Genomic DNA, 12,144 nt, shown 5'->3' with positions numbered 1-12,144 from the left:
TGCAGATATCAGGGAGAGGGTGTTCTAACAGAGGAAACAACCTGTGCAAAGGCCCTGGGGCAGAAGCATGGCCTGGTGGGATAGGAACAGCAGGACCTGGAAGACATGGGAGAAGTGAGTGGAGGGAGTAGGGTAGGGGATTTCCAGGGCCAGAGGCTGGGGCACCAGATGCAGAACTTCAAGACCACGGTGAGGACTTTCATGAACTGTGAATGACATGCAGAGCCCTGGGAAGGTTTTGAGCAGGAGTGACAGGGTCTGACTTAAGTTTTAAAGAGACCACTGTAGCTGCTGTGGAAATGGCCTTGGGACAGCCACTCATCATTGCTCAGTCTTTTCTTTTTCTGTTCTTAGCCCCTCTATTTGGATTAAATGATGACTCAGTTGTTGACAGTAAGCACTAGGGTCTGAGAACACAAAATAACCAACTCCCTATTTCACTGTTTTCATTCAGCTGAGTTATTTACTACTCCCTCCACAAATGTCTACACATACACATCTCTGAGGCATCACTTGCTCTATTATGCTGTAATTATTTATATGCACACCAATGCTCCCCATTAAGCCATGAGCTCCTTTAGAGCAAAGAAATAATGGCACAAGTCTCCATGGTGCTCACAGACAGTTTTTATTAGCCAGAGTCCTGCCTCCTAGGAGATACACAGCCAACCAAGGCACCCAGCTACCATTTTGTTCTTGCTTGCATGGCTGATTCCATGGCTCACCTGGGATGGGGATTTCTGCAAAGCCGCTTCAAGGCCTGGTTTCCACAGGTACAGAGAGCTCCATGTGAGGAAAGGCCAGACAGGGCCCTGTCTCCTCCACACGGGATAGGACACACAAGCCAAATGGGCCATGCGTCGTGGAGCAAAAAGAGAGCCCTGAGCTGCCGCCTGGAGGCCTGGGCCCTTGGGATTCCTCCTACGAGCCAGGCCATTGGATGGCTGTCTGCCTGCCCTCCCACACTGGCCAATCCCTAGCCTGATTGCACCCTTTCTGCATTCAGTGTTGCACACATAATGCAGCTGGATGCCTTCTGCTTACTGGGCTCTATGAGCTTTGGCTGCTGGAGTACAAGGACCAAGCATCTGAATAGAAGGCAAGGTGAGAGCATGTTACCCTGTGCTCTTCTCCAGGCAGCTCCTGGGTTGCACCCACCAGCCCCAGGAGCCTGTGACCAAAGGGAGCTGCTCCGTCCTGGGGTGTGAGGGGCCTGGGAGCAGAGCGCCCCAACTAGGAGTGGACCATCCTGCTGACGGGTCGTTTTTCTGTGAAGAAGCTTTTAAGCAGCAGCACCTGGCTGAAGCTGACCACGAACAGCGCGATCGTCTCACCAACAGACCAGTAAGAGACTCGGCTATTCAGATCTTCGGCCCGGGCTCTGTCCTGGGCCTCCCGGAGGCGGTAATGCGTCTGAGAGTCAATCACCGTCTTCAGAGCCTCGTGGATGGTCACACAGGTGGACTCCATCTAGGAAGGAAGAGAAAGCAGTCATTGTGAACCCTCAGAAAAGAAGAACAGGATCCAGCACACACACAGCAAATGTGATCTTCAACATCCTAGGTAATTTCTACTGAATGCTAACTATGTGTCTATGCTAAGGATCTGACATGGTTGTATTCATAATAAGCCTAACTGAGGCTCAGAGAGGTTAAGTAACTTGTTCGGAGTCACACAGTTAGTAGATGGCAGAGTCAGGATTTAAACTCAACTGTCTGAGTCCTGAGCCTATGCTTTCAAATACTGCCCTGTGTTTTTATTTAATACTCACCATACCCCTGACAGGCAGGGATCATTACTCCCAATGTTAAGGAGGATTGACTGCTTACTGCATATACTGACGAGGAAATTGAGGCTCAAAGAGGCTACATGACTTGCCCAAGGTCACACAGCTAATGAATGGCAGGGCGTGAAGTAAACCACAATTGTGTTGGACTCTGAATCTACTGTTCATCCTATTAAATTTGCTGCCTACACGTCTGTGTATACACAAACACATGAAGACATACATTTCTCATGTACATAGACCCACACACACATACAAACATGTGCAAAGACAGACATGTGTGCACATGAATGTGCACACACATGCATATACTCACACATAACGCATACTACTTCACAACTTCCTTTACCTGCTAAAATATTATGTGTAGCATGCCGAATTCTGAATATGTCCCACCCCCACTACCAAGGTCCCCTGCTCCAGTCCCAGGAAGCTGTGAATATGATGAGCTGCCACTCCTGTGATTATGTTATACGTCATAGTTGACCTTAAGAGAGGGAGACCATCCAGTGGGCCTGACCGAATCACAGGAGCCCTTCAGAGCAGGGAGCTTTCTCCAGCTGGTGGCTGAAGGAAAAGTCAGAGAGGCTGGATTCAAAAGAATTCAGTGCACCATTGCTGGCTCTCAAGATAGAGAAGGTCACATGCAAGGACCAGAAAAAGGCCTCTAGGAGTGGACAGCACAACAGCCAACAAGGAAACGGGAACCTCAGTCCTACAGCTACAAGGAAATAAATTCTGCCAACCACCTGAATGAGTGTGAGAGCAGATTCCTCCCCAGAGCCGCAAGAGAAGAGGCCAACCCAACCTGATTTCAGCCTTGAGACCCTGAGCAGAGAATCCAGCCGAGCTGGCCCAGGCTCAGAGCCTACAGAACTGTGAGATAATGAATGGCTGTTGTTTTCAGCCATTAGTAGTAATTATTGACTCAGCAATAGAAAACTAAGATATTATGCCTGTGAAAGAACATGTGTTCTTACTCACAGGCAACCTCTAAAGCAATCATTTTATCCACAACCCAGCAAATTCTATCCCAACAATAAGTTCTTGCGCTACGGAAGTTCATAAGCATCCAACAGACGTTTGTTTCCCAAATTCCAAAGGTGAACTACTTATAAAGCTCAACATAAGAAGCTAGAAGGGACCAAACCATTGTGTCACCACCTTGATGGACCCCCGTGAAACCCTCATTTCTCTCACAAATTGAACAGTTTCTGGAAAGCAAAGGGGAGACCATGACCAAAAAAAGATGTTGCCCTTACTTGCTTCATAGATATTCTTGACTCTGGGCCGTTCTAGGAGCTAAACTAGACTACATGAGGAAAGAGAAAAGCTTCCCTTTAGCCTCTGTGTTGACAAGGCAGCATCTTCTGTCTGACAACTGGTCTACCTCCTAGGGGTGTGGGTTTCCTCTGCACATGCTGGATGACCCCCTCATTCTGATCTATAGGGAAGAGGTGGTGAAATGTCACGTGGAGGGAAAACTGACAAGGTCACCATGTACGAGATGGAATTAGTGCCAAGGGGCAGAATCCGCTGTAAAGAACAAGGTCGTTTGTGCTTCACTTTTTCCCCCAAGGGGAACCTTGATCCTGCTTTCTCAGTGACACCCGCGTGCCCTATTATTTGGGCTATATTACGGTCTTCTCTGGCGACTGGAGTTAGCATGGGGCTTCTTCACCTTCCCCATGCTTGGTAGGTAGGGTGTAGAGGGATACCTCGGAGATACTGCGGGCGTGGTTCCAGACCACCACAATAAAGCAAATGTCACGATAAAGTGAGTCACAGGGATTTTTTGGTTTCCCAGTGCATATAAAAGTTACGTTTAGGGCTTCCCTGGTGGCGCAGTGGTTGAGAGTCTGCCTGCCAATGCAGGGGACACGGGTTCGAGCCCTGGTCTGGGAAGATCCCACATGCCACGGAGCAACTAGGCCCGTGAGCCACAACTACTGAGCCTGCGCGTCTGGAGCCTGTGCTCCGCAACAAGAGAGGCCGCGATAGTGGGAGGCCCGCGCACCGTGATGAAGAGTGGCCCCCGCTTGCCACAACTAGAGAAAGCCCTCGCACAGAAACGAAGACCCAACACAGCCATAAAATAAATAAATAAATAAATAATTTTAAAAAAAAGAAAAAAAAGTTACGTTTACACTATACTGTAGTGTATTAAGAGTGTAATAGCATTATGTCTAAAAAAAAATCAATGTACATACCTTAATTAGAAAATACTTTATTGCTAAAAAATGCTAACCATCATCTGACAACACAGCGTTGCCAAAAACCTTCAATTGTAAAAAATACAGCACCTGTGAAGTGCAGTAAAACAAGGTATGTCTGTACCTACAGATGTGTGATGTTGAGAAATGGACAAATGATCCTGAGAAGGGTTCCTGACATCAAGAAGTTGATTCCAAAGGGGACTCCTAAGTGACAACTGACTTCAGATGCCAACCACCAGAGGAGACCTCCCAGGGCACAGACCTCTGCACTGGACACGATGGTGGCATTTGTAGGCTTGCTCCCCCTAGCTCTCCTGGTAATGCTTCCAGAGTTGATGAAGGCATGTCAACTGTCACAGAGGAAGGAAGGGGACTAAACTGTGAAGGAACTAGGAAAGAGGTCACAGAGTGGAGTCAGGCTTAACCTATGCAAACCTGTGCCAAAGTGGAAGCAAGGTATGGCATTGCTAGACGCTTCCCTACTGTGCCCTTCCGGTCACTCCCCATGACCAGGACACAGGAAGATCTGGTAAGTCCAATTAGTTCTATATTTATAGCACCCTGGTGATCTTCGGAAGACCACGGCTATTGAAGGTAGGGCTGGGGAACTCAGGAGAGACACCTCTCAAAATGACACTACAGGAATTCCAAATCATACTCGGTTTTCTTTGAGAGCCCAAACTACACTAATTCATTCTTTCAAATGTTTATTTATTAAGTGCCTACTCGCCTTCCAGACATTGTGTTGGGTCCTGGGAACTGAGAGATGAAATCAGAGTCAGACACAGTCCGGGGTCTCAAGAAGGTCATAATTTAGAGAATGTAATCAGCTTCATGCAATGCCAAAAGAGCTAACAACAGAGGGGTGAGCGGAGTTATGGGAACACCTCAGAGAAAGCTGCTAATCCTGCCAGAGATGGAGGCGTACCTGACACAGGGAAGAGACAAACTGAACCTTGACAGATGGGTAGCATGTCACCAGGCAGAGGATGAGGGGAACGCATTCCACATAGGAAAAGCATGGCAGGGCTTCCCTGGTGGCACAATGGTTAAGTATCTGCCTGCCAATGCAGCAGACACGGGTTCGAGCCCTGGTCGGGGAAGATCCCACATGCTGCAGAGCAACTAGGTCTGTGCACCACAACTACTGAGCCTGCGCTCTACAGCCCGTGAGCCACAACTACTGAGCCTGCATGCCACACCTACTGAAGCCTGCGTGCCTACAGCCCGTGCTCTGGAACAAGAGAAGCCACTGCAATGAGAAGCCCGCGCACCACAAGGAAGAGTAGCCCCCACTCGCTGCAACTAGAGAAAGCCCGCGCGCAGCAACGAAGACCCAACGCAGCCAAAATTAAATAAATAAAATAAATTTATTTTTTAAAAAAAGGAAAGAAAAGCATGGCAAAGAGCACATGCAGGGCCCAGTATGTGCATCCCATCGGGGATATGTGGGAAGGAAGTCATGGGTAGGTGGAAGCTCACGGTAAAGGCCTTGAGAGTCAAGACTTTAACACGAAGCTCTGTGAGCATAAGAATGGCAAGGCAAGGATCCCAGTTTAAGAGAACCTCCCTGCCAGCCATGATGCAGAGGGGGATTGGTGGTGGGGAAACCACTTTGGTGGCTGCAATTCTGCTGGGAAGAAAAGACGAGACCCTCAATTAAGAAGGTCACCAAGTGGAGGACGAAGAGCGGATCTGGGAGCGATTTAGGGGACTTGGTAACAAGGTAGAGAAGATCATTCTTAAAATTAGTGGGATGGACAGAGATACACATATACATGTGTATACATGCACGTGCATGCCCGTGTGTATATGCATGCATATGCATGTGTACACATAGACATACACACATATTCAGAATGTATAAATACACAGAGGCTTTGTTTTTAAACACTAGGGAAGGGCTCACTGGTTTTCCAGGCTAGAATTCCACCCTCCGTGTTTATTTCCATCACAAGCTCATTCAGAAACTCAAGATGTACATTACACTCACTTGAACTGGGAGCTCCTGGGACCCCTGAGCCCTAGCCCAGGCGTTCAGCAGTACAGGCTGGTACCTCCAGCCTCCTCCCAGGGTCCAGAATCACTGGAGAAGGAGTTGGGGTGGGGGTGGGGGGGGGGTGGAGGGGAAGAGAAACGGAGGAGGACACAGAAACCATGGGTGCTGACACCCCGGGCAAAGGACACATCAGATATGCCATGTAAGGCATCACTTCAAAGACGTGGATCAGATGTCACCAGCCAGAGACCAGCACTGCACTTCTATGAAGAGGGCCTGAGGTCTTTACAGGAACAACCTCAGATCCGATCAGTGACAGGGAAGGAAGCCAGTTCTCAGGAGGTAACAGAGCAGGAGGTGGTACTCTACGGCTTTCCTGGCGTCTAAAACCAGAAGACACCTTTAGAACCTGGCACGGGCCTCACAGGAGACCCCAGGGCAACACATCACCAAGATTCAGACACCTGGAAGCATCCCCTTACCGTAAAAACATGCTACTTCCCCGTCCACTGGGATCTGCCGTTGGCATTAGTCAAAAATACCACTTCAGCTTGTTCCCACAAAATTTCAGTTAGGCAACCCAGCCAGCCTGCTTCCTACCCAGCAGGAAGCCAGCAGAGGCCCTTCTGTTGCAAAGAGCCCTGTTTTCGCAGGGCCATGGGTCCCCAGCTCTCCTGCAGTGCGACCTTCACCCCGCTGAGACCTCCAGCCCTGGCTGGTTCCCAGTGTCCGGGAGCCCCACGGGGATTGTGGGCACCGCTCCATCATGACAGGTAGTCTCTGGAGACACCCTGACCTGTCTCCCTCCCAGGACCATCCCTTTCCTCCATCCCATGCCCACATCCCATCCCATCTCTACCACCTGCTGATGCCCAGGTCTTCACTCTGTAACCGCCAGCAAATTCCTGCAACCTCACCTCATCAGGACCTCCACGGATAGAAGCACTTGGCTCTTTATTTTATTTTATTTTTTGGCCGTGCAGCACACGGGATCTTAGTTCCCCCAACCAGGGATCGAACTCGCACCTCCTGCAAGGGAAGTGCGGAGTCTTAACCACTGCACTGCAAGGGAAGTCCGCGCTTGGCTCTTTAAATTCTTCAAGAGCTCAAAGGCAGCGTCACAGGGGCTGGCCTCGGAGTAGAGTTAGGAAAACCTTTAATCTTCCCTCGACCACCACTGAGGCAGCCCCGGACCTTGGACCTCTGTCAGGAACCTTCAGCCTCCGCTAGGATCTGCCCAGACCTCAGGACGCCCAGGGCACCTCAAGCTTGGCCTCCCTCAGCAGCATCCCTAGCCCATGTCCTCTGCCAGGAGCCTGGTCGTGCTGGAACTCAGGCCAAAGACAAGTCCCTCTGGCCTGGAGCCCTGGCCCGGGACTTGGTCACTCTGGATCCTATTCTTTCACCCTAGGGCTGCTACTGGTGCCAGAACACACAGCCTCTGGCCCAGCACTGAGCCGGACGAAGCCTCAGGGGAAGAGAGAAGACAGCTGCAGGTAGAAAGGGGATCCATGCCAAGCAAAGTAAGATCAGGGCCGGTGAGGAAAGTAAAGTGATGCCCTGAATACCTGCACCTGCTGTTTTCCCCCCCAGGAGGCCTTTCCTCCTCCCGTGCCAGACATACTCCTAGGCAAGCACCCAGAGTGTCGCTTTAAGCTAAAACTCTCCCTGTGAAGACTTCCCTGACCCTCCTGGAAGAGTCAATTGGTCCATCCCCTGACAACCTTCACCCTTAAATCTCAGCTCTGATCAGAGCATCCTGGAGCTCCGTGGTTTACAGGGTCGCATTCCACGCAGGGCTCCTGACAGCCGGGACAGCGCCCTCTGACCTCCTCATACTCCCACCACCGGGTACAGTGTGCAGACTGAGCGCGGGCCCACCACAGGCGAGCGGGAGCTGTCTGCGACAGGCACAGACCAGGCACGGGGGTCAGAGGTACAGAAGGAGAAGGAAAGAGCTCTTTTGTGGCCAGGCAGAAGGAAGGATGAGGTTCCCAGATGCAGAAGAGGGGAAGTGCAATCACTCCTTCCTGCAACAAAACCAAACTCTAATTCTAAGGCTCCAGGAAAGAATGTCTCTAGTGCGCTAATCCACAAAGCCTTTTCTCTACTGGTTTCTTTTCCACTGCTTAGAGAGAGAAATCCTTCAGCTCAGCTTCTGGAGACTCACAAAATCTTCAAAACAGAAGCTATTTCATCACTGACCAACAGACCTCCTGAGAGGACAGGTTATGAAAGATCTTACACATAAGACACACCCTGGGCTGGACCTCCTATCAGCAGTCACGCCGCTAAGTTCAAACGCACTGCTGTCCAGTGGAACTCTCCAGGCATGGGCACCAGCCACTCGTGACTACTGAGCACTACAAATGTTGGTATAGCGCAAACCAGGAAGGGAATTTTTAATTTAATTTCAATTAATTGTCAACAGCCATATGTAGATAGCTGTTACTGACTGGACAGTGCAGTGCTAACCTCCAACTGCTCAGAGAATGAGCCCACGGTCAAAGCCACAGAGGAATGGAGCCTGTGGTCAACCTTGGAGGGCAGCCCAGAAGGTAATCTGGCATTGCTGGAGACTCAGATGCTCTGGCTTTGGTTCTGGAACAGGTGCAGCCACAGAGGGTCATTCCTGTCTTGCAGGTTTCCCTGGGTCCTGCCACTCAGTCACTTGACAACTATTTGGTGAGCTCTTATTCTATGCCACACCCCAGGCACTGGGGCGCTGGGGATTCAGGGGTAATATAGAGTCCTAGCCTCAGAGCCTGCATGTGGGAGGGAGGGAGAAGCTTAAATAGCAGGAGGGAAGACTGATGGAGGAGGCTGGGGTCAGATTATAGTAAACTGTGACAGCCATGGGTGACAGAGATGACTATCTGTCCTCCAAAAGTGTCACCGTTTCTCTTCCAGATTGTGAAGTCTGTTGCTAGGAGGTGACTGCCCAACTGAACTGTATGTGCCGCCTTTGTTTCATCCAGACTGTTCACAGGACCATTTCTCAACAATGAGATATGAGTGGGTGTGATGGCGTCACTTCTGGGCCAGGGCTTTTAAGAAGTAGATAGGACTTTATCATTCTCTCCTTCTTTTGGTGGCTAGAAACAGAGGACTCTGAAGCCCTAAAGGACATCAGAAAGATGACAAGAAAGAAGAAGCCTGGTTTCCTGAGTCACTCCATGGAGGAAAGTCCTCCACCCCTATCCCCACTCTCTGGATTATTATTTGAGTGAGAAAAAAAAAAAAACTTTCATTGTGCTAAGCCATTGATACTTGGGGTTTATTTGTTATAGCAGCCAGCCGTTGTTACCTTAACTAATATATACCACACAAAGTAGGACTGGTCTTTCTCATGTAGATACATCATATCAGCAGAGAGGCATATGCTATGTGTACTTTGAAACTGGTGCTGTGTCAAAGACTAAATGGGAATAGGTCCACCTCTGGCAGGAATACCAGAGGAAAGTATTGCAGGGATCCAGTTAAAGAATGGAGAGGAAGACCAAAAGGAGAACATAGGGTCTTGTAGGACTGGATGTGAACAGAGGGGCGGAGTCGATACTGAGACTTCAGACTGGAGCTGGATAGCTGGCGACTGCTCATCAGCCAAGACGGGCACAGACGGGAAGGAGCAGGCTGGGGAAGGGGGTTCATCTCAGCCTGTTAGTGTCCACTCACCTGGGTGAGAGCCGTGACTCTGTTCCCCATGTCTGGGAGAATGGGGGGCTCGTCGCCCACTTGAAAGTCAAAGTAGACGGTCTTGTGAGAGAAGGTGGAAAACTCATTACTGAAGCAAAACTGATAAACGCCCTTGACCTCAGCCTGGTGTGTGAAGCTGTCATACTGCTTCTTGGTCTCCCTGTAGATGGTGTTCCCCAGGGGGTCCTCCACGTAGCAGTCAACGTCGTAGTGGCCTCCAGTGATGACCTGACAACCGCAAAAGACACCCACAGTCTGCTGTTACCAGAGGGGCAAACACCACTTACCAAAGGCCGACCAGGCACTGTGATTACACGTCACCAACATTTTTTTCATTTAATCTTCACAGGCTTCTAAAGGCTGACACTCCCCAATTAACAGAGGATGACACTGAGGCTGAGAGAGTTGAAGTTCACTGGCCATGGTCATGCCGCTTGAAAGCGACAGAGCTAAGACTCGAATCCATGTCTGCCTGACTCCAAAAGTTTTGCTCTGCAAGAGTGCAAAGAGTCTAATCCTTCCCATTTTACAGAAGAGGTAACTGAGGCTCCAAGCTTAAGTAAACTGCTGAACGTGTCTGGTAAACGTTAATATTATTGCTGATGGAATGCAAGGGGAAAGCACATATAGACTGAAGCCTTCACAGAATCAGTGATTACCAGAGGTGGGAGAGTCCTCGGGAATCATTAGTTCAAACTCTCTGTGTCAACACAGGAAAGACAAGACCTGCAAAGGGCAAAAGTCACAGAGGTGGTCAATGACTACAACTAAGGTCCGTCAAAGAACACAGTCAATGGCCGCCATCTGCTTCCAAATGTTAAAATTTCCTTTGGTCCAGATGGAAGAATTTGCTTTGTGATTAGTGAGCTTCCTAATGCTGGGGGTGTATAAACTTATGCTGAACCTGCTCTAACAGGGGTTCCTGACCTGGCAGGGACCAGATGACCTCTCAGGCCCCTCCATCCTCACAACGACCACGTTTTGGTGACTGTATCTAGGTTACCCCTGTTAGCCCAGCTGCAATTTCCACACTGTCCACGGACATGTGAAAGTGGTCACATCAGTGACTCGGAGGTCATCGCACATAGTGCTGTCCCCAAGCACACGCCTCTTTTAGTGGCTGTGGTCAGAGAGGGCCCACCATATGGCCTGCCCCTACGCCTGCTTCCCGTGCCAACTCATCTCTGTAATGCCTGTCCGTATGCGTCCACAAGCAGACGCGGGTCTGGGTATGATTCCCACTCAGCTCCCTACTCTTAGATCTGCTCACTAAACCTTAGGGGCAGATCTCTCACTCAAGACCTGCTCCCCTGAATTGTGAGCCATGAGATCTCTCAAAGGAGCCAGGAGTGCAGGAGCTAGGAGCTTTTCTGAGTCATATGGCAGCAGCCGCAACACCACTCCTTGGAAACACTGCCAGGGCTCAGAGCCTGCGCTGACACCTTTCCAAAGCGCCATTTCTCATCACTTGCTGCGCTCACCCCAACTTGACTTCAAACACTGGAAAGAGGGAAAAATAAAACCAAGAACCCATTTCCTCTCGCTGCCATTTTTCAGTACAGGCGGGGACAAACTGGTCCAAAAAACTTGGGGCAGAGAGCCTGTGTTCAGCTAATCAGACATGGCATTCCTTAGAGTCAAGGGGCCTGCAGGTCACTGAGGACAACTCCCCAGGATGCAGGACCCGCCCCCGGGCATCCGCACCTGCGGCGCTACCTCCCTCCCTGGTTAGTCGGGCCTGTCTCGAGTGGGCTCTGACTTCCTCGCGGGGAAGTCAGCTGGTCTCTGGTCATTCCCGCCCCCTTCAGCCTCTTTTGGCTAATTCCAGCCACTCCAGCCTGGGGCGCACCAGTGACCAATGGAGACCTGGATGGGGGAGAGGAGGCGCTGCCGGGCGCCAGGGCCTCACCTGGTAATCCAGGGAGAACTTCACGCCCTGCTCCACGTCCTCGTGGAAACACTGCTTGGCGTTGTCAGGTAGCTCGAAGGTGAGCTCCGCGCCCCGCGGCCGCTCCGCCTGGAGAAGCAGCAGCAGCAGCATTAGGGGCAGCGCGCGGGCGGAGCGCGAGGCCACGCTGCCCATGATGCTCCCGGTCCAGCCCCGTGAGCCGCGGCTCGGGCGTGCGCTCCTCGCGGGTGGGACGGTGGCTGGGGGACCAGCGATAAGGCGCAGGGATAGACGTGGCGCTAACCGAGCGCTGCGCTTCCGGGAGGGCGGGAAGCGCAGCGCGCAGCCGCGCGCTCGGGGGTGGTCCCGGGACCGAGGCCAGAGAGCACCGCGGGCTCCCCCCGCCCCTTCTGCCCGCTGCGCCTGCGCGCTGGCTGGGCTGGCGAAGGGGACACGCCCCCTCCCCCGCCCCGCGCTGTTCTGCTGGGGCGTCTCGGCGAAGGTGAGGCGGGACGGCCACCCCCGCAGCGCGCACCTCCCCGCAAGGGCCCTCTGCCAA

General features: G+C 51.3%; 1 protein-coding gene across 1 annotated transcript; it reads right to left on the bottom strand.

Moving 5' to 3' along the window:
* Positions 1-607: 607 nt before the first annotated feature.
* On the bottom strand, positions 608-11,927 carry TMED3 (transmembrane p24 trafficking protein 3). Its single transcript, XM_007194219.2, has 3 exons — positions 11,607-11,927; positions 9,677-9,925; positions 608-1,470 (listed from the first exon to the last, which is right to left on the bottom strand). Exons 1-3 carry the CDS (start codon positions 11,778-11,780, stop codon positions 1,234-1,236), a joined length of 660 nt encoding a protein of 219 aa, XP_007194281.1. The 5' UTR covers positions 11,781-11,927; the 3' UTR covers positions 608-1,233.
* Between the last annotated feature and the right edge of the window lie 217 nt (positions 11,928-12,144).

Source organism: Balaenoptera acutorostrata, chromosome 3 (genome assembly GCF_949987535.1).
Source record: "Balaenoptera acutorostrata chromosome 3, mBalAcu1.1, whole genome shotgun sequence".
Classification (NCBI taxonomy): domain Eukaryota; kingdom Metazoa; phylum Chordata; class Mammalia; order Artiodactyla; family Balaenopteridae; genus Balaenoptera; species Balaenoptera acutorostrata.
The sequence above is the reverse complement of the archived record's forward strand: the minus strand, read 5'-3'. Positions and strand labels throughout refer to the sequence as shown.

Excerpts from the sequence above, each read along its gene's own strand:
- TMED3 (XM_007194219.2), bottom strand. The coding sequence starts at position 11,780 with ATGGGCAGCGTGGCCTCGCGCTCCGCCCGCGCGCTGCCCCTAATGCTG. Across the intron at positions 9,926-11,606 it reads AGTTCTCCCTGGATTACCAG|GTCATCACTGGAGGCCACTA; the intron begins GTGAGGCCCTGG and ends TGCGGTTGTCAG. Across the intron at positions 1,471-9,676 it reads GAGTCACGGCTCTCACCCAG|ATGGAGTCCACCTGTGTGAC; the intron begins GTGAGTGGACAC and ends CTTCCTTCCTAG.